Source organism: Hippocampus comes, unplaced genomic scaffold (assembly GCF_001891065.2).
Source record: "Hippocampus comes isolate QL1 unplaced genomic scaffold, H_comes_QL1_v1.1 scaffold86, whole genome shotgun sequence".
Classification (NCBI taxonomy): Eukaryota; Metazoa; Chordata; class Actinopteri; order Syngnathiformes; family Syngnathidae; genus Hippocampus; species Hippocampus comes.
Genome location: NW_017805882.1, coordinates 4195304 through 4221313, shown reverse-complemented (window position 1 = coordinate 4221313; position 26010 = coordinate 4195304). Strand labels below are relative to the sequence as shown.

General features: G+C 41.0%; 1 protein-coding gene across 2 annotated transcripts; it reads right to left on the bottom strand.

Moving 5' to 3' along the window:
• Positions 1-2066: 2066 nt before the first annotated feature.
• Positions 2067-21971, bottom strand: cabp2a (calcium binding protein 2a). 2 transcript variants are annotated; one of them, XM_019889499.1, is made up of 7 exons: positions 21864-21971; positions 21435-21617; positions 5811-5841; positions 5188-5322; positions 4439-4548; positions 4181-4328; positions 2067-3070 (listed from the first exon to the last, which is right to left on the bottom strand). In XM_019889499.1, the coding sequence occupies exons 1-7, from the start codon at positions 21921-21923 to the stop codon at positions 3045-3047; spliced, it is 693 nt and encodes a 230-aa protein (XP_019745058.1). In that variant the 5' UTR covers positions 21924-21971; the 3' UTR covers positions 2067-3044. The 2 variants fall into 2 exon arrangements, with proteins under 2 accessions (XP_019745058.1, XP_019745057.1); XM_019889498.1 differs by lacking the exons at positions 21435-21617; positions 21864-21971 and adding exons at positions 10099-10320; positions 10596-11017.
• Positions 21972-26010: the final 4039 nt, after the last annotated feature.

Genomic DNA, 26010 nt, shown 5'->3' with positions numbered 1-26010 from the left:
ACGAAGTAGACTGGACACACTTGAGGTGTCATTGTCTCCTATTACCCCGAGATGGGACCGTCTGGTTGCAGAAAATCAAGCTCGGGGCTGTGGTGAGTCGTCATTGTCATGCACTTTGAATTTGCGTTGTACGTATTTTGAAGGCATTAAACATTACCATAGCGATCAGAGAGAGTGTTGCGGCCAGATTAGACGCTCCTTGTGTTTATTATTATATTTCGAAAACACCACAGTTTCCATGCAGCTCATACCATATTATTTTGTTGTATTATTTCCGCCACACCTTAAATGCCGGTCCCCGGAAATATTGTCTGACATAAACCGGTCCGTGGGGCAAAAAAGGTTGGGGACCCCTGCTCTAAATGTCCATTTCTGTTACTTTTAAACTGTTGACGTTAATGGGGGGATCTCGTTAAAAGGAGACATCCATGGAAGAGAATTATTGGGTAATTCAAACAATGACCATGCACACCTGGTTGTGTTTCGCAAAAAGATACTTCATCAGGGCCAAGGCAACTGAGAAACAAACCTGTAACCAATGCACATTGTACCACCTGTGCCAAGTTGCCCCATGTTGCATTGCTCCCTGAGTCTGCACTGAGACAACTTTACATGTATTCATTTATCGCTAGCATCTCAAGTGATGACATACTTTGGGTTTGGGCGCACCAATAGATTCTTGTTAAAAGCGTGAAATGTGCAGTGGGTCCTCATGCTATTCCCTATTAATACTGGATCTCACCTAAGACTTAAGCATGTTTGCTGTTGCACACTCCATAGGCTGCGGGAAGAATAAGTCCCTTAATGAGTAATTACTTATCGGGTGATATATGAGTGATTGAATTGTGTTTGTTTAAGAGGGGACTCTCTTGATTTTTGAGGCTACGTGCTAACTACTACCCTATTTATAATTAAGGCAGTCAACATTATGGAAGGTGTACCTAAATGCATTTCCAGTTAGTCTTTTTCAGCCTTAAGTACTGGACAAAAGCAACAATGATTTCCGTAGTGTCACTGCTAAGTGTTAAAAAAAAAAAGAATACATAAACAAAAAAATAGTGGCATTGCTACCACAATTATATATTCAGCTCAAACATGAAGAAAATAATATTCATATAATTTATTGATTTGTTGAAAACATGTTTATCATGAAGTTGTCTATTGTAAGCTAAATGACTGTGATTCCAGTTCAGTGTTATCATTTAGTAAAAAAAAAAAACAACAAAAAAAAACCAATGAACTTTAGCATTGACTCAGAAGTGCAAAATTAAAAAAAAAAAAGAAATGATTATGATGAAGTGAGAATCATGTGTATGTTTCTGTTAACCTCTGGGCGAATACTGTCACCATAGCAATATTTGATGTGTGCAAAGACTGATTGTTGACGTCCAATATAAATCCAGAAAGACGTCACCTCAATGTATCCTGAACTTGATCTTTGCTCATGTTGTTTTTGTTTTTCATCTTCTCCGAGGTAATACATGTGGCGTCCGCAATATTTAATGTTTTTGATTTAAAAACGGTTGATATTTTTTCTCTTACATCTAGGTGTGGCTTATTCAACAGAAGCCATTCATGTTCTTGATTGATCAAGTCGTGATTTGTTTAGCCTTGTGCTTGCCAGTAGTGCCCCCTCCTGGTAAGCATACGCATGAGCAGATGCTGTGTTGTACGTTTTGGGTATTGCCCACTTTCTACCTTCTCTGCCGACTTTATTGAACAAATCTTCATAAAAATGCCAGCTTCTTCAAGTGCTTTAAGAGGAAATGAATTCCTGAAACGTTAGATCTGTTCTGGAAGATTTATATGTGCACAACACTCATCGACAGTGAAGTTGGGGATTTAGGAAGTTTTAAAGTTGCTATTCATTAAGCGAGAGCGAGGGTCAGAGATTACAGCAACGACAATAAAACGACGTGAGACATTCAGGATGGATTCCCAGGCAAGCGTATGAAGAAAACGAGCTGCTGTGTGCCTTCATAACGTTTATAAGGATCAAAGGTCATTTCATGTCATGCATCTACTCAAAATGAGGCAACAAAATGGTGGACAGCCAATACGAATCCGTTGGACAAAGTGTTTTATTTGTATTCACATTTGAAAATGCATATATTACTAAGGTATTAAACACTGTAAAAAATAGAGCATTCGTTTCTTGAAACACTTAAAAAAATTATTACTTGAGACAATGCCATCTGACAGTGTCACTAAAAATCATTAAATTCTGCTAAATGGATCGTAGGATCATACAAGCAGTCATTTGTCATAATGAGCTTTTATTTTATTTAATTTTTTAATTTGTAACTTTTTTTCAACAATTAGATCATCCCCCTAATAAGAAACTGTTTTCATTTAAAGTAAAATGTTGAGTGAAACCAATTGTCACAGTAAATAATAGTGATCTATTTTAGAATTTAGATGTTTTTGGTTTGCTTTACTTTCTACCGTGAAGACATTTTATCTCAGGACCCTTCGTAGTAGATTAAATTATACATTTCATAAATATTTTATACGATTGTCAACCTAAAAAGAAAATCAGGCAGTGCAATGCACTTTTATTTTAACTGGGGTTCAGTAAAGTATTGGATTGGAAACACTCATTACCACATTTACTTTGTGTCAAAATCCAGATTGTGTTGTGTCAACAAAGGATTATTATTCTTATTAAAAACAATAAGAATAATAATCATGAGAAAGATGTTTGTAAGCAGCATGTTCGTTTTATGAAAATATATTTTGCTTTTCTTGTGTTTTGAACAAAATCAGTTCATTCGATTGCATTCTACTTTGAATACTTGACCCAAGGCTGAGGGTTTGAGCGATTGTCATACCTCTTCTTGTTCAACCGCGTTTCTATTTCACATCATCCATTGACCTGTCTCAACAGTCACATTACGTCACACAATAGTAACACATGTAGAGGGTTCTCGTACAGTTGTTACAGAATGAAAGGATGGACACAAACATTATTATATAACAAGAAGTACAATTACAAGAAACAGTGTGTAGTCCGGTCCCCATTCATTGCAGCAAAGACGGTTTGGTCAGCGAGACATCATTCGCACAAACTCTGAGGAAAGAAAATATTTGGATCAAGAGTGAGGCTAGTTTTCATTTGATCTCAAACTGAATTTTGAAAATCTGACGGATTTTATCATGAGTTGAAATTTATAGCGATGAACTTCCAGGAAAAAACACATTCCAAATGCTTGCTGAACCCTTAATTCATAAATATTACGATTACTTATTATATGTTATATGTATTATATGTGGGCGGCGATGTGGTCCAGTGGTTAGTGCTTTGACCTCACAGTGCAGAGGTACCGGGTTCAATTCCATTTCTGGCTGTGTAGAGTTTGCATGTTCTCCCCAGGCCTGTGTGGCTTTTCTCCGGCTACACACACATATAAGCTTCCTGGCCTCTGGTAGAGGACCCGAGCTGAATGGGGGACGGACACCACCCGAGGGGTGAGACGAGGATTTATATTATATATATGAACATTAATTTCTGAAAGAGAGCAGATTCAACAGGGGTGCCCAAACTTTTTGGACCGAAGATCGACTTTTCGATCAACCAACCTCCCACGACGGTCTGCTACGCACGCGCACGCACATACACACGCACGCCATGATGAGCAACAGCCTGACACGGAGGCATGCAGCACACTTTTGAATCCTGTTAACTATCGTAGCTCACACGTACCATTTTAAAGTGCTTCCCTTGGCCCTCTAGATTCCTATTCTTTGCCCGTGCCTTTGGTGAATTGTACACAAAACAAACTCTGAATGAGAATAATGATAACGATAAACGATAAAGTGCAAGAGCTCTGATCACAAGCTGCAATTGCAGACAACTGAGCGCTAACAACTTCCGATGACGCAGGTCACGCGCCACCGATGGTTAAAGATTTACCTGAGTTATTTTATTTTATTTTTTAATACTTTTTGTGAAAATGAGACTGATAGGATGATTAGGGTGCAGTGTACATTAACACAAAAAAATATATTACTAACATGCACAAAGACACACAAATGGTGGGTTGTTTTTTCTCCTCTACACCCCTCGCGATCGACTTGGGACCAGTCCGTGATCTATCGGTCGATCGCGATCAACATAATGGGCAACATAATGGACACCCCTGAAGCATGTCTAATAGAGTGGGTATATGGACACACTCACCCTCAAAGTCCACTTCTCCATCCCCGTTGAGGTCGACATCACGCAGAATCTCATCAATCTCACGGTGGTTGAGTTGCTCTCCCATCAACTTCTTCATGGCTTCTCTCAGCTCCCCGAGACTGATCTGACCATCCCCATCAGAGTCAAACTGGGAACATGACAAAAAAAAGAATGCCAAATGGCAAGAATCCCACCAATGATGGTGATATCAGAGACAAATAATGGACGACTTGTGGAAGCGGCATCCGGAATGCTTACCTCTTTAAAGGCGTCCCTAAGCTCTTTGACCCCAATCATGTCTGCTGTCTCAGCCAGCATTTTTGGACCCATCAACTCCACAAAGTCTTCAAAGTCTACTCTGCCGCCACCTGGAGGCCAACAAACAGGAAAATCCGGTACATATGTTCCAGCATGTTTACCCATTAACAGTTCGCCCTCAGACGACTTGTTCGACAAATAAGAACATAAATGTACATAAATGACAGCTTAACCGTATCGTTTTCCACGTTGTTAAAATAGTTATTTAACATTTTTAACTTGTTTTGACTTGATAGAACTTATAGAACCTAAACGGTTCGTTTTTTTTTTTAACCATCAAGTGACATCTCAACAAATTGGTAGAGGCTCATATTATAAAATTATAAAACTACCAAAGGGGAAATTATAAAAACTCCCAAAGTGAAATACAAAATGCAAAGATTTTTGTAAAGTCAGTTTAAAAAAAAACAAGAAATTGTCAAGCAAAAGCCCGATCAATTTATACATTTCATTAAAATGTGCACCTTTTGTTGTCAAATGTGTTAGGCCGACATTATTGGCAGATAACATTTGAGCATTTTTTAATTGTTTCATAAAATAATGTGTGTGTGTGGGGGGGGGCATCATCCACTTAATTATGAAGTCACAAATAACATATTAGACATGATATATATTGGGCAATAGAGGACTTTCGTATAATTTCTGAATTCAATCTTCACTTTTTCAATGAGCAGTTTTTCTGGACTTACAGATCTGCTGACTGAGCTCGATCAGTTCCATTTCTGTTGGCATGTATCCCATAGTCCTCATGCATTCGCCAAGGTCCTTACAGCTGATGAAGCCATCCTTGTCCTTGTCAAACTCTCTGAATGCCTCACGCAACTCTGTGGGAATCATGCATTTTTGAATGTATATTTTGCTTCCTGGAACAGTATCCACCCCTCTGCACCTCTCTCTTGAAAATATTTACACATTCAGGATATAAATCACTTTGGAATCCTATTTGCCACTGCACCACTAACATACAACTGCAATTGCATTTATATGTCTTTACAACCATGATTGTTGTGTTGGCACGTGGAGTATGCTGTACATCTATTTTGCAAACACAATGTGAAAATAATCTCAGGGAAAATGCCATCCTCACCTTCTTTTACATGTTATTTTCTACAATAATGTTTATGATAAAAATAGTGTAATACTCTTCCAGTTATGCGTCCTGACATGAAAATCACATTTCATTGCACACAATGGGATATGTTAAAGTGAGGGCAAAGTCAGAAAAGCTCTCCTGCTCCCAATCAATTGATTAGATCAAAAGGAAAGAGAGGGTGAGGGAAGAGATGCAATGATTCTACGAGAGCAATTATACCTTCCATTTCTTCAGGCCGCAGGTCTCGATCCTACAGGGTGTAGATTGAGGTCAAATCATGCATGAAAACAAGAGGAAAGAGAGGACAAACAGTTACATTGATTAGACTATGCAAACACAAAATGGACAATACTGACACTAAACTGGGAGAAAAGCTTAGCAATCATACATGCAAATAGAGTACATGTCAGAAAAATGTGGAGTGGTTTATTGACCACAAAACTCTATCTGAATGTGTGCTTCCAAGGAACCGTAAGAAGAATGCCACTGGCTGATCATGAAAAGATGGCTGCTGTGAAGTGGGTATTTGTACAGCACCCCTGATAGTGTGTTCATGTGTAACAACCCTCTATCCCGGCCCCCCTCCCCGACCCATAGTTTTCCAATATATGATGATGATGATGATAATAATAATAATAATAATAATAATAATAATAATAATAATAATAATGAGTTGAATGAATTGAAGTGTGCAGTGATTCAGAGGGTTCTATGAACCTTATTGTCATATTTATGAATGAAATAAAATGACATCCACCACACATTTTAGCGGAGTGCAGAATTTGTCTGCATGAATTTCTTTCAAAACCACCACGATCGTGGTACAACCCCAGCACCACAACTTAGACTTGCTTTTTACTGGTTTTCAGATGAGCCTATTTTCTGCCATCAAATTGACAGGTGTGCCTCGTGGAAAAGAACGCCCAGTGTGGATCAGGGCCATCTGGTAAATCCCCAAACATGGTAAACTAGACTCGCCTCACCACAAAAATCAAGATGCGGCTGCTTTTGCCAAAATAGAGCCGTATTTCATTGAAAACATCAGCTGACTGACACATACACTATATTCAAATTATTGGCATGTGCTGTGTTTGTTCATTTGTTCAACCGGTCCCTAAACCAGGCAATTGTCAGTTCCTGCCTGAAGCCTTCCACCAGCATCCCCCTCCCTAAGAAGAAGAGAAACAGTGGACTGAATGATGATCATCTATTGACACCGACACCCATAGCCATAAAGTGTTTTGAAAAACCGGTCCAGGCCCACACCAGTTCATATCTCTCCCATGAGTTTGACCCTCACCAGTTTGCTTATCAAGCCAACAAGTCCATGGAAGATGCTGTAGCTACATCCCTCCACTTTGCTCTGTCCCGCCTGGTGCACCAAGGGAGCTCTGCCCGTCTGCTCTTTGTTGACCAGCTCGGCACCCTTCCCAGCAGATTGGCGAATAAGCTGTTGGGCGTGGGTGATTTGAATTTGATCTGCCTCTGGATTTTGGATTGTCTGACGAACCGCTCCCGGAAGGTTAAAGTAGGCCTCCCACCTCTCCTAAGCCATCAACCTCAGCACCGGCTTCCGCCAGGGGTGTGTACTGATGCATTTCAGCCTCTATACTCATGCACCATCCACCACAACAACATTACTGTGGCACGGCTCATCTCTTGAGGGCGGTGGGGGGTTGAAACAGTGTAGTGGGATGAGGTGGTCAGTGTGGTATCAATAGAAAAACTTCATCCTGAATACGAGACAAAGGAGATGATTGTGGACTGCAGGAGGAAGGAGAAGGACATTTGTCCACTGCTCATCCATGAAAAAGTCACTACATCTGTTCATCCTAAATCAAATTCGAATGCAAATGCACATAATGCATGATGATTATCTTGAAATATCCAGTGTTTACATATCGCTTACAAGGCATTTGACTATTCTGTACTTTTGATTATACTCACCTGGGAAAGTAATTATCAAAGCTGTCTGAAAAATTATCAATGACCTAAATTGACAAGGGATACAGCATATCAAAAAATTCTCAGAGAAAAAAAAACCCTCATATGTTTATTGTACTTAAATCCTAAAAACATAAAAATGTGTGTAACGGGGTGTTGAGGTGACACAAGGATACATCTGTTCACGATATGTTTTGCAAGGCCGTGCCATCATCAACAGGAATAATACAGAGTTGGATTAGAGGTTGTTGAGGGGACAACACAAGGAGATTACAGCCCTAAATTGTATTACAAATCACGAAAGCTTATCGCTTTTTTCATTTTTCCATCCCAAACCAATTTTGTCAGTTGCAGCGTCATTAAACGGACATGAATTCACCTGCACGCTGGACACGCATTCACATGTATGGTTCTAGATTCAATTGTGATCAATAAATATGAACATTGACACGGATTACATTTTGTATCTTGTTTTATTGATTTGGGTTCTTTCATGCTCAGCCTTGCTGTTACATTACAAATCGGGCTTGTTCTGAACGAAGCATAAATACAATTAGGCCACTACCGAACGACCATATATTGTATTAATACTACAGTGTGGTAGTCTTGTAAAGTAATGGAGTGTAAATATTTGGGATTTTTACTCATCTTTACTTGAATACCGGTAATTATATTTCATGGCAAATTTTACTTGTGTGCCTTTACATTTTCTAAAAAAAATGTATAGCCTATTGTTCCTGCTATACATTGCCCATAAGATTTTGATACTTATTACTCCAAAATTAAAATCAGAAGAAATTGACATGCATAAACCACTGAGCACAAAGGGGAAGAATTGTCCTGCCTGACCCAAGTGAGGCAAAAACATTTCCTGCACCCATGAAAAAAAGTAATAGAAAATAAACTCAATAAAAAAAATCAAAGACGGGATTTCAGTTATTGCCCTGCGATTGACTGGCAACTAGTTCAAGGTGTCCCCTGCCTCCAGCCCGAAGACAGCTGGGATAGGCTTCAGCACGCTCTGCGATCCTTGAAGATGAATGGATGGATACATTTCAGTTAGTTTCAGAGAGGATTTTTATTCATGTTTGAACCTTGTGAAATTGCTTCATTTTAGTTTGGTTTTTATGAGTGATTGTTTTAGTCCTCATTTTCCAATATATGGAGTATTTGAAAGATAAAACAATACATATGTAATAAAGTAAGCTACATTTACCAAACAACTGTTTGACCTTTCTTCTTCTGTACATACATTTGAAATAAACTCTGAAAGCTAATGAATGATATAATTTTCATTATTATTTTCTTACTTTTGTGAAATTATAATAACCTTGGCAAACACATGGAGAACTTGTCAATGGATTGGAACTCTCAAACTTAGACCTGTGAAGCCTAAACACAGACCGTGCAGCTAGTTGCGTAAATGTCCAGGATAATTACAAGAGATGTCACAGTACACCAAAATTTGCAGTTTGGTGTGCCGTGGTTGTGGAAGCTGCATTTTTAATGCACTACTTTACAAAATCACAATGTATACAAACAAAGCAGAAGGAAGATGCTCTGTGTGTTTGTTTAGGGATTAGGGGTGTGGTGAGAACACACAATTACATTTGTATTTCTTGTTAATATGTCTGTGTAGGAATTCCAATGACCGAGACATCATATTACATAATTGCCCCTGCATTTTGTGATTTAAAAAATGTATTGCTAATTTTAAGCAGAAGTCAAGGACAAGCTGTGATAAGCTTTCCTGGGCCACTTAAAAGTGCCAGTGGGCAGGATCTGGCCCGAGGGCTTTGAGTTTAATAACTGCGCAGTGGTGTTTGAATGACAAGCTAGATGCTGATGGTAACGTGCCCCTGGATGGGATCGGCGGCGGAGTAATGGAGGCGTTAGCATATCTGCCACACAGTTCTGAGACTGGCAGCTCGAATGCACACTCTGATCTGTCCTTTACATGTTCTCTGTGCGCTGGTATTTTTTTAGGTTCATTGAAGATTCTAAATTGTCCTTACTGTAGGTGTGAGTGTGAATGCTTGTTTTCAGTATGGAGTGTGTGATAGGCTATAAACTGTGACTCTAGTGAGGATAAATGGTATTAAAAAAATGTTGATTCACTATTTATAATGTATATGGCACTGACGGTTCTGATGAGGCATTGTTCTACTTTTCAGCAGAGTAATTAGTTCTGTCCCATGGTTTGAAAGTTGCCTTTCACGGTAAATTTGAACCTGCCACATAAACAACGTGTAATAAAATGCGGAATCATAGACAGGGTCAGATATTGCCAAGATATTATATTTAAGCCCAGTCGTAAAAAGTCTTCTCTACATTCAAGGTCATTTCATGTCCCTGTGGACTATAACTCAGGAAATCAGACATAATCTCTCACTACATTTACTTCTTAATGCCTTTTTTCAATTAGTGCTGCTAGCCCGCTATTGATTGCTACATATTAAGACTGCATGACATAAATCTGGACGAGAAGATCATTTTGATGTTTCCAGGGTAAGGGATGTTTCTGTCTTTCTTCTGAGTGTGTGTGCGCAGCAGTCATACATACGAGCTGGCTCTGTGCGAAGCCCTGTTTGAGGAAGACACACGCAGGCCCCACTATGTTGTGCAACATGTTGCAGTTCTTAACCAGAGCACAGAGCGGCTCATCGAACTCCGGTTCACTCCCTCTTTCTTCGTCTTCTTCTGTGTCCATCTCACCTGCATCTCTCAAGCCCCCGAGCATGGCGGGAGCCAGTGGGGACCCACTTCGTTCCACAGGAGACAACCCCTTAGAAGAGGGGATCCAATTAAAATGATCAATGGCAGCAGTGCAGGCTCACTTTTGTGAACACAAGTATGCATTTAAAATCTTACATTCATTTGACTCAACATAACACTACAATGCAATTTGGAGAATCTAATATAGACTTCTGATGAGTGGTTGCCATTTTTATTTGAACACAAGATATTAACAAACTTGAGAATGCGAGATAAATATTCTTTGAAGGTATAAAATATACACTAAAGCACATTTTCCAGTAAAAAGCAGTCATTCATCCTTACCTTACTCTTTGTACTGTTTTTTCTAGATGTCTTATTGATATTTCCCATCACCACCCTCTTTTCCTCTTTTTTGTCCAGTCAGCACTGCTCCTGTCTGCCGCTTTTGTTTGTCCTCAATAGCCACATTCAAGTCTGAAATCCAGCAGCATGCTACATCCTGCGCATATCACTGGGCTTTGGGGCTGAACACCTGCAAGCAAAATTTCCTCTTGGGCAAATAAGCTACAATCCAACTTTATACTGGTCCAGGTAGAGCCAATCAATCCGCATGGTGCTGTGTCCAATCCTAAACCCCAATAGGTTATCGGAGGCTGATAAAAGGAATTTTAAGACATGGAGGGTAACATTACCAACAGTTGCTGAAGAGTGACAGGTCAGTATTGGAGAGCCTGAACATATCTGGGCTGAAACAACCCGCAATCTCTGATTGCATGACTTGAACATTTTCTCTCTCTCTCTCTCTCTCTCTCTCTCTCTCTCTCTCTCTCTCTCTCTCTCTCTCTCTGTCTCTCTCTTTTGCTCACACAAACACATTTTGTCTGTCACCCCGACTGCAGAGTGATCGCTTGAAATTGGAACAACTTAATCTAATCCATCCCACCTACTTTCCTCTCTCTGCCCCTCGAGCATCATGTTTATGGTCTCAAAATGACGAGCCTGGCACAACTCCGCATGTGCATGAGAGAGCACAGAAGGGGGAGGTGTACGGGCAGAATTACGGATGGGGAGTTGGCTGTCTGTTTAATCCCTGGCATTTCAGATTAGAGCAAAGAGTGATGTTGGACATGAGAGTAAAGGCTTGAATTGGGTTCCTGTTCTAAGCAATTGTATGACATTGCAGAGATTTAATTCTGCAACATTCAAACATGAAAGGATATATAGATAATTAATTGAGTTATTTAAAAACAAGTCATATGTGTTGAACATATATTCCCATACCATTAGGTTTTGAAGTATGTCATTGATATAGAGCACTTACTCAAACAGTTCCACGAAAATATAGGACGGTAACACTTCCGTTAGTCATGAAGCACAACATACAACATAATGTCCATCCATCCATTTTCTATCCCACACCAACATCATGTTCAGGCTCATGGTGAGCTGGAGAGTATCAATAATAAATTCGGCAAAAAGCAGACTGCACCCTGAACTCATGGTCACCAGTCACAGGTGCAAAAAGAGTGAGAACTGAACCCATGCTGGCTGCACAGAAGTCAGTAACCCTTTCAGGATGATGTATATTAATATAGTACCTTTTTATTCGATATTAAACTGCATTCTAGCTGCACAAGTCAATTAATAGGCTTGGGGGTGGTACATAATATAATAAACAGCAAGTAATGTTCCTTAAGACTAACTTTGAGAAATGTGCTCAGGGGAGACATTTTCTTGGCCAGTGAGCCAATAAACAGCCACTGGAGATTACTGAGATCCACGAGTCTTGGAGAGGAGAGAATAGCTTTTCACATGTTGCATTTTCAAAAAGTCGCCAACAGAGTGCAGCAGACCTCATCTTTTTGGCTGTTGGGAAGCGAAAGTTGCATCCAAACTGCATCACTGAATGGCCAATGGCAGAGGTCATACACAGAGAGATGCAGCACAAGGCGTCAAGATGCTAAAAGGCGAAAGCCCTTTCATTTTCTCAGAACACTCTATCGTTTTTTTTTTCTGACAAATATGAATTACCTTTCCTTAACCTTAAAATGGGATGCACAATGTGGATCTCTATTGTGTTGTACAAGGAGGCGACGAGATGACAAACATCAAGAATCGAATCCACCATGTCTCAGTTATATAATATTATGCGCCTTAGCTCACTGATCCAGCTGGACAGTCCTCAGATTAGCAAACCTCAGCCCTGCAGTGGGATTCCCCCCGCATTGTACATTTTCATATAAAATCACTTGAGGATTCATCTTAAGTAGAGTAGTGGCCTACATGTGTAGTTATATGAATGCAGAAGATAATTTCGATGATGATGGAAATAAATAAAGAAAATATTTAAAACAATAGTTGTGGTTTGAAGAAATGTCAGTGACAAAAATCCAAACGGCGCTTTGTTGACAATTTGTCAGTATTCCATGGAGAGCCGCAAGCACAGAAGTTGGGTCAAAAAATCCCGTGATGGGGCAGTAAACAAAAAGATGGACAGACTCCAAAAGTTGGGAATTTGGACCACTCAAACTTGATGTGGGCAGACTCCTAAAAAAATAGTCAGCAGTTGGTGTACTATCGTGTGCATGTGGTAAAGACACTGTTCAAACATAAGGGTGTGTTATCTGTCACTGATTCTGTTCATCGCTTTTATGGACAGTATTTTATTTCTAGGCGAAACCAAGATGTTGAAGGGGTCCAGTTTGGTGGCCTCAGTATTGCATCTCAGTTTTTTTCCAGATAATGTGGGTCTTTTAGCTTCACCAAGCTGCAATTTTCAATTCCCATAGGAGCGAATTGCACCACAGTGTGAAGCAATTGGGATGAGAATCGTCCATCCATCCATTATCCGAGCCGCTTATCCTCACTAGGGTTGCGGGCATGCTGGAGCTTATCCCAACTGTCATTGTGCAGTAGGCAGGGTACAACTGAAGCTGGTTTCCATTCAATCGCAGGGCACACATTGACAAACAACCATTCTCACTCACAATCACACCAAAGGACAAATTAGAATGATCAATTAACTTTCCATGCATGTATTTGGTATGTGGGAGGAAACCAGAGGACCCAGAGAAAACCAACACAGACACGGGGAGAACATGTAAACGCCACACAGGAAGGCCGGAGCACGAAATGAAACCCACAATCTCTGTACTGTGAGGCGAACATGCGAATCAAACGTCCACCATGCCACCAGAATGAAAACCAGCACCTCCAAATCTGTGACTCTGGTCCTCAGTCAGAAAAAGTGTAGCAGGGATGAGACTGTCTCCGAAGTGAACAAGTTCAAGTATCTCGAGGTCTTGTTCACAAATGAAGAATGGAGTGGGAGATCAACAGGCGGCTTGCTGCTGCATCTGCAGTCACGCGAACCCTGTATCAGTCTGTGGTGCTGAAAAAGGAGCTGAGCCAAAAGGCAGGGGTGTCAATTACCGGTCGATCCACGGTGGGTAGCTAAATAGGCATGAACTGAACTTGGAACTTAAATCACCTCAGTAACTTAACTTACTAACTTACTCACAACATGAAGGTGTCATGTTTCGGTTTGTGACCAACAGGTGGCACTGTAGGGCTCTCCCTGCAGCTGCACACCTGTTGGTCAGTATGTCATTAGCTGTTCATCGACTTCAGTTTAGCATTCAACACCATCATCCCGTAGCAGCTCATCCTGTTGGACTTCCTGACGGAGAGACCACAGGCAGTTCGGGTCGGCAGCAACACCTCCAGCACCATCATGATGAACACAGGTGCCCCACAAGGATGTGTGCTGAGCCCCCTCCTCTTCACACTGCTGACCCACGACTGCACTCCTTTGTCCAGCTCCAATCTCTTCGTTAAGTTTGCGGATGACATGACTTTCGTGGGTCTCATCAACATCAATGATGAGACAATCTACAGGAGTGAGGTGAGCAGGCTGGCCTAGTGGTGTAAAGGCAACAATCTCCACCTGAATGTGGAGAAGACAACGGAGATTGTTGTGAACTTCAGAAAGACGCACTCCCAGCATGCTCCACTGACCATTAACGGTGCCACAGTGGAGAGAGTGAGCAACACCAAGTTCCTGGGAGTGCACATCTCTGAAGACCTGTCCTGGAGCCACAATACCTCATCACTGGCCAAAAAAGCCAACCAATGCCTGTACTTCCTCCGCAAACTGAGGAGAGCAAGAGCCTCACCCCCCCATCATGCAGACATTTTATACAGGCACCATTGAGAGCATCCCGTCCAGCTGCATCACTGTGTGGTATGGTGCTTGCACTGTGTCCTGCCAAAAGACTTTGCAGCTCGCGTGAGAGCAGCTGAGAAGATCATTGGTGTCTCTCTCTCCCCCCACTCGTGGACATTTACTACTCCCGTCTGACCCGCCAAGCCATCCGGATCGCAGGTGACCTCACCCACCCATCTCACAGCCTCTTCGGCCTGCTGCCATCGGGAAGGAGATTGCGGAGTCAACACATTTTCAGAGGACAGATGTCCTGGGAAAACAATAAAAAGGGATGATAGTTTTTGCACCTGTCCACAACTTGCTTTTGAGTTGTCATATGACCAAAAAGTGGGGTTTACAATTTTGCAACAGTTCAGGACATGCACTGGATGAACTATTTTCTACATGAACAGGATAATACATATACATTACACATACAACAGGCTAGAACTGTGTGTTCTTGTTCTCTATCCCATGTTAGTGGACACAACTGTTGCTGTAATAAATGCCACTTTGGTGAAGGCGCAGCTGCTAACCTACTTTCATAAGATGGATAAAGCTAAAGCTGGACATGATGTGAGAATAACGTTTGCATAATCAAACTGCATTTACTGTATGCCATAATTGACTGTGAATTCCAAATCACCTTGTCAGCTATGTAACATCATAGAACTGAAAATTCAATGTCAAAATTGGTTTCATATTTAACTCAGATGGATTATTGGGTATTATCTACTGCAGGGGTGCCCATTAAGTAGATCGCGAGCTGCCAGTAGCTCGCAAAGGGAAGCATCGGTAGCTGTCATGGCATAAACACAATCACTGTTAGCCCTCCCTGTTTTATGCTAGTGACATAGCAGCCTGTCAACGGCAGTGAATGAGTAAAAAAATAAAATAAAAACACACTCCCACCCAATGTTCCCTCGAATTTTCGTCTGAGCATTCACACAAAAATTCCCAGAACATTCCTTTGACTGATGAGCAACATCGGATATGTACACGGCAGCCAAGCCAGTATCACACCTGTCCAAAACCTGCAATCATAACAAGTTACATGATGTAATATAGTATGAAAAAATTCAAAACACTTTTACATCAAAATAGAACATATCATTGAATCGAGATTTATGACATGAATGAAATAGGCCAAAGTTTGTTGCTTTTATTTTAGCACACGGGTTATTTTCAGCATAACTAATTAAGCCCATCTGTACAACTGTCCAGATCGGGGATCAGTAACGCTGTAGTCTGCTAGAAGTCAACCAGGATAGGCCGCCAGCTCCCTCAAATCCTCAACAGGATATGCAACATAGAAAATGGGTTGTATTTCTGAAAATGATGGCAATAACAACAGTTGTCACAATATCAGTGGCAGCTACTGGTCATTCAAATAAGTGGAAGCTCAGCTCCGCCTCAAACAGATCATGCAGAAGCCAAGCGTCCGTGCCAGCCCACTGCCCCATAGACTCCCAGAGACCTTTGAGCGTCCGATGGGCGCAATAAAGCCCATCATTTATCCATTGACCGTTCAGTTTCGCGCAGTGGAACAACCAACTCCAAGAAACAGTAGACGCTCAGCGTCCGACTGCGTAAAAGCGCCGGACATGAATGAGAAGGAAGTCGTGTCAGTTGCCTGTGATCAATAGCTGATTTGAACAAAATATGAAGGTATTCTCGTACATTTTTTTTTCATTTGTGGGGTGGGGCATATAGGAGGGGAAGCTGAGCTTCCCCTGCAGTCTCAGATCACTCGCCACTGCTCAATATAGTGTACTTGTGGAGCGAGAGTCAAAACGATCAGAATGTATCATTTTCTTTTATTAATAATCAATGTGGGTGTGAACGAATGTTTGTGTCTAAGTGTATGTATGTATGTATGTATGTATGTATGTATGTATGTATGTATGTATGTTTGAATGAATGAATGCATGCATGCATTTCTACTAGAGATTTAATATGTATCTAGTTCCTTAGAGGAGAATTGGAAAAGTGGAGAAAAGAATGTGTGTTGGTTAAAAATAAATAAATAAAATTAATCCGACAGCTGATTATATCTGCTGGACAGTAGCCCATTAAAAAATAATCCCATATTTTGTCGATTAAACACCGATATACTCTTAATTTCTGTTGGAGTCAGTGAGAATGATTCCCTTGCTCCATTTGTCCACTCGACCTTTGACTCCATTCAATCTGATAAACTCCTGAGATGACTTGTTTGCCGGTTGTCACATAGCATGGTGGTGCTCGAACACTGCAAGCTCACATTTTCAGCAGTCATGCCGGGTTACATTCACGCTGCACAATCTCCTGAGCATGATATTACTTCTACATCAAAATCTTCTGCTTCTCAGCAACGAGTGGAGATGGAAAACAAGATACACGTTTTCTTAAATCCTCCTTGTATCACAGCGGAAAGTTGTAGGTAGGTTGTACCCTTTGCGTGACTTTGGACACCCTTATCTTGACAGGAAACTTTGTTGGGAAACTTTTTTTGAAACAATTCAGTAAAAGATGGCTTCCCGTACTTTCTCTGCAGCCTACATCATATTTTCATCATGCAACTCTGACTAAAGTCAGCTAGGCTAGGCTGATCCTGACAAATAAATGGAATAAATTGGATTAATGGGTGACCAAATTGACACGCTGCATCATATCTGTCAAATCTGTGTGTTCAGACTACGTGTCATGTCTCAAGTTCCCTCTGTCTATTTTGTGAGAAAAAAAAAGTGGTGGGAATGATGTGCATCTGGCTGGCTTGTCTGCTCGCTCGTTGCAGCTCGACTTTAATCCCTGTCAAATCCCAATCAATCTCTTCTGCCTTTCTTTCTAAATGACATCCATCAACCTCTGGCCCTCATCCGAGAGCCCCCACCTCCTTCATCATCTGCTGCATTTGGTGTTGAGAGCATAGATGATTTATTTCAACAATGAGAACAGCTGTGCAAAATAATCACAAATTAGTCTTTTCTTTCTTTTCCCTGACTGAGTACTGATTTCGGTCCGGATCGGACTTTCAAAGAAAGTATCCACAATTAACTTCTAACTCAAAGCAGACAAATGTCCGTAAAGCCCCCCTTTCCTGAAATAAATCATTTTGTGTCTTTCTTTTGGGGCGAGGAGGGGTAAAGGAACTATTGTTCAATATCAAAATCTCACAGTGGGTCGAAAAGTGATGCACATGCATTTTGCTGGAGAGACATCGTTTCCCTTTTTGGCAACTGCCTATTTTTGCCCCAAAGCATGGCACACGGAATGCAATTTCGTGAAGGATGCTGATCATCCAACATTCCCTATTGGTAATAAATAGTGTTGAGCATCCTTTGAATTCGAATGATTCCGGTTCTGATTCCATTCCGGTTCCCTAAAGATTCTCAATTCCAATTCTTAAACAATAATTATAATAATTTAAAAACTAAGTATCCTAACTATCAGGTTTTGTGTGATGGTAGTTGGAGGACCCCAAAAAGCAGTGAGGAGCAGGGTGGACTGTCCAAGATGTATGTAACAAAAATGCTAACAGGAGTACACTGGAAAAAAACTAACTGAAGTACTCAAACAAAGTCCTGAAAATCACAAGGAACCATTGTAACAAGAAGAAGAAGAAGAAGAAGAAGAAGAACAACAACAACAACAACAACAACAACAACAACAACAACAACAAAATCTATGAAATTCACACTCACAATGACTGCCAGAACCCAGGGAACTAAATACAAGCAAAGTGACGAGACAACGAGAAACACCTGGACAAGACGCAAAGGGTTGAGGGAGCTGATTAGTTAAACACAAGGAATACGGATGACGAAAACAGCGGAAGACAAAAAGGGCACAAAACCAAATGTAACCTAAAAAAAAAAAACATAACATTAACCAGTGATTTTGGGGGGATGAAATTGGATGAACTCTGTTTTTTAAATTTCACAACTTTTTACCTGTACATTTATATCAAACCTAGTGACCTACTGTAGGTACCAGGCTGAACATTCAGTCTGAGCCAAAGCAGCACAAGAATGTCTCGACGGGACATTTGGAAGTGCTTTATCAAATTTGAAGTGCAACGTCCTTTGATAATATTTAAGAACATGTGTTGCACTAAACTGATTTCATTTATGATGGTTGTTTATGAAGTTCAGCCATACTTTTGACCTCCGCTAAGAAGTAGTCTCCATTATGGCAACTAGCAAGCACCAAGCACACAATTTCTACTTGTTTTATCGTCCGCTGTGTGGCGTGCCATTTGCATTCAACATTCAGATTCCCCTGGTCCGCACCAGTTCGAAATGTCTGCATGGCTCCGGCCCATGTCCAGCACACTGAGGCTCCGGCGCAGGGGAGGTGCTTCATGCCACGTGCACTCATTTCCTACTGGTTCTTCCTTATTCGTGTTCTTCTTTCGTACAGCAAACTAAAGATCAAAATTTAGCACCAACAAAAGTATGTGCCAATTGGCAAAAGAAACTAGAAGAAGAAACCAGGCCTTAATGTGACACAAATATTAGTTAGCTTAAGCCATTTCAAACTAAAAAGTAAAATTTTTCGATAGTTAGAAGCGGAGGTTTTGTCCAACTGGAACTCCTTTGCTGCCGCCGTGTTTGGAAATTCACTCTGACACCACTCTGAGAGTGTATGCATTCCGAACGCAGCCTATGTTCTAAACCAATAAGCATATCGCGCTTTTCCATGTGTACTGCCTGATGCACTGGGATCTGGCACTACTTTTTTGGGGGCACTTATAACCAAAGGGCATATTTGAACACCGTTGTGAGTTTCTGAAGAGTCAGAGCAAAGCATTGCACTGGAACTGTAACTGACACTACCATATGTCACTCCATAAATAACTATAGTGAACCTCAGCCTCAGATTATTGAACATCAAGGCTCACAATAGGTTTTTGGTAGCAGAGCACATCAAACTTGAGATCTACCGAATGTTAAGTACTTTGCTAATTTACTCTGTGCCAGCTACAGCTAGCACAGTGGTTCTTAACATTGTTAGAGGTACCGAACCCAACCAGTTCATATGCACATTCACAGAACCTTTCATTAGTGAAAAATAAAAAATAGATTTTTTTTTTTTTTTTTACAAATTCAAGACAAAAAAGCCGCATTTATAAAAAACTGAAAAAAGTAAACACAATTAGTTAAGTATAAAGTATAAGTTTTTAAATTGTGCACAAAATGAACCAGCCAGTGATGGCGAAGCGGGCATGTCATAACTAATTGACATGTTGAGTCGGGTGTGTCTTAACCTCCATGGCAGAGGCTCTGTCGAACCCCTGAGACTGATACACGAACCTTTAGGTTTCGATCGAACCCAGGTTAAGAAACACTGAGCAAGCATCTTAAGTCTAACCTTTTCATTGCGCTATTCGAAACTTCAAATCCATCACAGTAAATGAACATGTCATTATTATTGCTCAAGAAGATGGAGTAACTAAACCATGGTCATCGAGCAGCCGTGAAAGAATTCAAAATCAACTAATAGATGCCGCGTGGTGCTTTCGTGTTATGAAACGGTGCCATCTATCCATCCGGGTAAGGACGACCGTGGCACAGCAACATCTGGCAGGTAACAAGGGAAAGCTGGCCATCTTCCGCTCCGACTGCAGTGAAAGGTGTCATGTACTGCATTGAATTTAAAGAAGACACTTTCTTGGGAATTTTCATCTTTTACTCTGCCGCTCAGCCAGCCAGCTTCCATTACCGACTGTTCTCTCAACAAATCCCCACATTCCTAGCTTACCCGCTTGGACTATGGCAAGTGATAAGGGACAAGCATACTTTGCATTTTGAAAAACACCAAAACGATTGCCGACAACTCCATCCATCCAGCCCAACCACAATAACCAAGATGGACGAAGTGCTATTCACTTTCGACATCCCGGTGAACGACACTGTAAAGAAGAGAGCACGAGAAGTCGGCTTTTATTGTTGTGCTTGGTTCCCATGGTAATGGATAGAAACTGCCCAATGCACTGCCTAAAAGAAAAGTTTCCAGTTTGAGTCATCGTTATGGCCAATCAAAAGGGCTGGGTGGACAAGGAGAAAATGACAGCGTGGCTGAGTGAGGTGTACGTAAGGAGGCAGGAGTGTTTTGGTGGGGTTTGTCCCTGCTGATCTGTGACTCCATGCACGGCCATCTCACAGCAGCTGTGAAAAACCAAGTGCAGCAAATGAACTCGGAGCTTGCCATCATACCGGGAGGTTTGATGGAGGAACTCCAACCGCTGGACGCCAGTGTAAACAGGACTTTCAAAGTGAAGTTGCGAGCGTCGTGGGCGTGATGGCGAACACAGCAGCGCAGCTGAGGGGGTTATGCCACAATTTATGAATGGATTGTGGATGCTTGAGCTAACGTGTCTGCTTGCACTGTTGTTCGAGCTTTCGCAAAAGCCGGCATCATTTCTGAGACTGACTGGGAAAATGACATGAGGGAACCTGGTGTGTTTGATGGAGAACTTGCCCAGCAGTTTTGCTGCCGCTGCCTTTTAGAAAACATACACTAACGTGCATGCATGCAACCGTATTTCTTAAGCTAGCGTATGTTATTAGCTAGCGTCCAATTATGCAGTTCATCTTGTGTATGTGTTAAATACAGAAATAGAACCCGTAACTGACACTGGGCCTCTTAATACAGTTGATGTGAAAATACGGTACTATAAGATGTAGACATGCCATTGACAATAATCAATATTTTTACACAGATTCACTCTTTTTGGGCGATTGCGAAAGGATAATTTTGCTGCTTTGCAACTGATAGCCAAATAAACTGACCACTGTTATGTGCATCCAAAACTCACAATTTACTGTATGTCAATGCCATGTTGCCAAACTTAATGCGTACTGGCATGCATTCATGTAAGAGCTTGAATATCTCACCCCAACCCTTCCACACATTCCTTGGCATCTCTTTTGAACTCAGGCTGAACGATGACTGAAACAATTCACACGAAAATATTGCCCGGTTAAGAATCCTACCTGTCCAAACACAGAGTCAACAATGGGCCGCAGCTTCCTCCTGTCTCCCTCTTGCAGCCAAAGGTCATCACGGTCTCCCACGGGGGATGACAGGCTTAAGGTTTTGGCCTTTGGTTTTGGAGGCCTTTTTATACTAGCTGAACTCCAACGCCTCAGAGACTCAATCTTCTTTTTGAAAGAACCCTGTAGAGAATGTAATGCCCATTTTTTTTAGAAGAGAAGGGAAAATAATGTATCCTGCAAGTTTACTTGGTTCAACAACAGAAAGCACGTATGACACAAACATACAGACGGCTGTGAATCTAAAAGAGTTAGCATGTTTATGCAAGTTAGGCTTCAAATGGGGAAGGAAAAGTGAGATAAAAAAAAATAGCATAATGCATGTCACCACCAAGTCAAAGACATTATGAGAACTGCAAATCAACTGACCTTCTTCAACAACTTCCCCTCTGGCACCTCCATGGATGACATGTTCTTCACGTCTGTCATCTTTTCTGCCAAACGTGCATGCACCGAAATATCTGCTCTCTCCTTTTGTCCTCTTTATCTGTTTGTAGAGCATCTGACACCGGTTGGTAATCTGTGGCACATCTCTTACTGTGGTTGCTCCTCCTTCCCTCATCCCTGCCTCCCTTTCATCCCTGCTGCTCTATGCATCATATTTTCAATTGTCTGGTAGTATCACTTGCATCTTTTGTTTTATCGACCACAGTACGTTTCCACAGGCACAGAACACAACATAATTTGCTTTCATGGCAACATGTATGCATATACACATGTTTAAAATATGACAAAATCGAAAATTGATTTGTGCGCTCTTGAAAAAGTATGTCAGGGGAATTGCAGACACATTTTTCTCCACTGTCCAGTAATGCCAATTTATCCCTCTCCCTCCCTGACTCGCTGATGGTGTGAATTGCTGTTGTGTGCACTGTGATTGACTGGGACGAACTTCAATGTGTAGTTAGCATCTTACCCAAAGTCAAGAGGGATAGGTACCATGTTTTCCGCACTGTAAGGTGCACCTAAAAGAATTCAATTTTCTCAAAAGCTGACAGTGCGCTTTATAACCCAACACGCCTTATATATGGATCAATATTCTGATTTCTTGGAGAGAGTATTTTAAATGCTTTGTGACAGTTGCAGCGGTTGTGAAAGCGCCATATAAATAAAGCTGAATTGCATTGTATTTAGCGTAGCTCCATCTAGTGGCTGCATAATGCAACCTCAGCCACGATTGCAGCTTCTATTCTATGCGCCTTATAATGCGGCGCGCCCTATATATTAAAATAATTTTAAAACAGACCGTTCAATGAAGGTGCACCTTATACTCCGAAGCGACTTATATTGCGTACAATACGGTACCAGTGAAGCAGACCAGGAGAAGTGGCACAGAAAATGATTAAATGCAGCACTGCTGTTCAAAGCTTTAAAAATATTTCGGTTCCAATGAGGTATACCTTACATCTTATCAAGCCATATTTTCAACAGAATTATTGATATGTGATTTTACCAATGCACGCTAAAACTCATTTAGGAGAATAAAGAAAATGATTTGCAAAGAGTATTACAATGTAGCGATAGCAACCAAAACAAACCACACTTACATGCATGGACACGCATCTGTCTTTTCAAGCTGCACTACTTCATTTGATGTTATGTTTACATGAACGTGATGCACACACAAGGACAAACATATTTAGTTTGGGAAAAGCAACAAGCCATCAACATGTTGAATTCAAGTAAATGGAAGAGTATATAGATTATAGCATTAGTCCCTGATGGCCGAAAGGAAATCACAAACATGCAACACAGAGTTAATGCTCTCCCCGGCATCTGTCAACTATAAGCACTGCGTTAGCGCATTAAACCCTTTCAAGCAATTCTTTTACCCTCCTGCTACCTTCCCACGTTTATTCTTATCTTATCTCACATCGTCCTGATTCGAACAGTACTCCATAGGCATAGATTTTAACATACTGAGTGAAACATCCAATGATCAATTTCATTAACTGATTTTATTGTGAGTTGCTGGCGGTGTGGCGACACACTCGGCTGAGTTGTGTGCGGGCAGCGTGACATCGGTTCCCACTCAGTGACCATGTGGATGTAGGTGTGAATCGTTGCTTGTATTCTATAAGTGCCTTGCAACTGACCGGCAACCAGTTCAGGGTGTAGTCCATCTTCTGCCCAAAGTCAGATGGGATAGGCGCCAGAAGGAGGAGGTTCAGAATAAGTGGTGTTAAAAATGGATGGATGGATTTTATTATGTTGGTACCAAGATTGAGCCACGCATTCTCTGAATGTACTCGATTTGCTTCATCTGTTCAAATGATATACTTAGAGAGAAGTTTAGAGAAGGTAAGAATGGAACACAAATGTCCCAACTGCTGATAGAGAGATTATCTGTTGAATGGCTGAGATCAAAAGGGAGCCGCGTATGTAGGTCTGACTCTTTGGTTTTAATCCTGTTCTGTTTTTATATTCATGATCTTCTCTCTTTAATATTCTCTCCAAATTACAACTACCTCCACAGTAATCCTACATTGGTTTGACCCACATTACGCCCAGCGCCCTGTGTATGTCTAAAAGTGTGACGGAAACAGACAATGTCGATGGCAGTGGTGAGACATTCAATCAAAATTCTGTCTGATATGATCAAATCCAATCTTCCAGAAAGGTGTTCAAATGTTCAGCAACGCAGATTTATAATGATCCTGGATTAGGGGTCCTGAACAGCATAATCCTACTTTAACATGTTTCCTGTTCAAGGATGGGATGACACACTGCCCTCTAGTGATTAAATATTTAAAAAATCCTCATCCTCATCATTACTGTCATTCAAGGCCTCTTTTGTAAAATGCAAGACTATACGTTTTCCTTTATTTGGAATTCACTGAAAGCCTGCACAAGTGTCCCCTTTAAACCTAGACGTTAATTGGATGGTTTATTTTAACATGTTTTTTTTCGTAGATTGTCACAGTATTTTACAAACCCCAATTCCAATGTAATTGGGATTTTGTGTAAAATGTAACTAATAGCAGAATGCAACATTTTGCAAATCCTTTTCAGCCTATACTGTATTCAACTGATTACACGACAAAGCCAAAATGTGTTTTCAAACAGTTAAACTTTATCGATGTTGTTTTTCCAAATATTCGCTCATTTTGAATTTGATGCCTGCAACAAGTTCCCAAAAAACTGAGACGGGTGCATTTTTACCGCTGTGTTACATCACCTTTCCTTTTAACAACAATCAATAAGCACGTGGCTAAAAATATGACTAATTGTTGAAGCTTTTTGTCAGTGGAATTTTAACATTGCTATTCTTTCTTCATGTACATATTCAGATGCTGAACAGTCTAGGGTCTCCGTCTTGCACTCTTTCACTATTGAAGCCTCACCATTGTAACACATGCAACGTGCCGCCTGGCATTATCTGGTTGAAATAAGCAGGGGCGTCCACCAAAAATACGTTGCTTGGATGGCAGCACATGGGCTCGAAAACCTCACTGTTGCAATTCATGGTGCCTTCATAGATATGCAAGTTACCATGGACATTAAACATGCTGGCTTTTGAACTTTGTGCTGATATCCGGGGTTTGACATTAACACCTGCCAAATGTGGGTTACGATTCATTTTGGCGTGTATTAATGGCCGCTGAATGTTTATTATGCATGAGAAAATTGTGTCAGTCAGATATTTCTCAAGATTTTGGCATGCCGTTGGCCCTATCAAATGAAGACTGATTGGTTGAAAACAAGGAAGTGAGAGATGAGAACAAACTTCTTCTGTTCTCCTCCCTGAAGAATGTAAGCACAGTAGTAAAAATGCAGGCACGTGACATGGGCAGCGTCTGTGGTGCCAGCCACTAAAAACGAATGCCTGTAGTTTGGGCACTCCGAAAAGAATGGAAATTAAGAATTGTTTGGAACCGCAATCAAAACAAGGACCCCGAATCTGAACTGGAATCGTTCAAATTCAAATTTCTACCCTACTCTACGCAATGTTTGTTGTCCGTCATTTGAACCCGTGGCAGTGACTCCTACATTTCCAATAAATACTATGCCGTAATCCTGTATAATTACATTTTATATGCCCATTGGCAGCGAATTGCATGGATTTCACAAGCGCAACCAGCTGGAGATAGTGTGAGGGAGGATGATAAAATCACCGGAGCTAATGATTTAAAAAAAAAAAAAAAATAGGGAAATTATGATTGCTAACTGGTTATTTGCAGTGATCATACATGTTTTAGATGGATGATCAAGATCATTATCAGGCTTCTGCAGAGCTTGCAGATCATTTGAATCAGGTGTGTTGGAGCAGGGATCTAAAACATGCAGGGTAGCGGCCCTTGAGGACTGGAGATTGCCCACCCCAGTTTTTATGGAGTCACCAGCCACATTCGTAGGTTTTCAAAGAATTTATTTCAGAACCCTGCTGAAAACAATCCGGATGGTCCTTTGGCCTGGAGGACATGACGGTCATCATTTTCCAAAACAATTTAAAATGTACTCTCTTCAGACCACAGCACACTTTTCCAATGGGTGTCAGTCCTTTTCAGATGAGCCC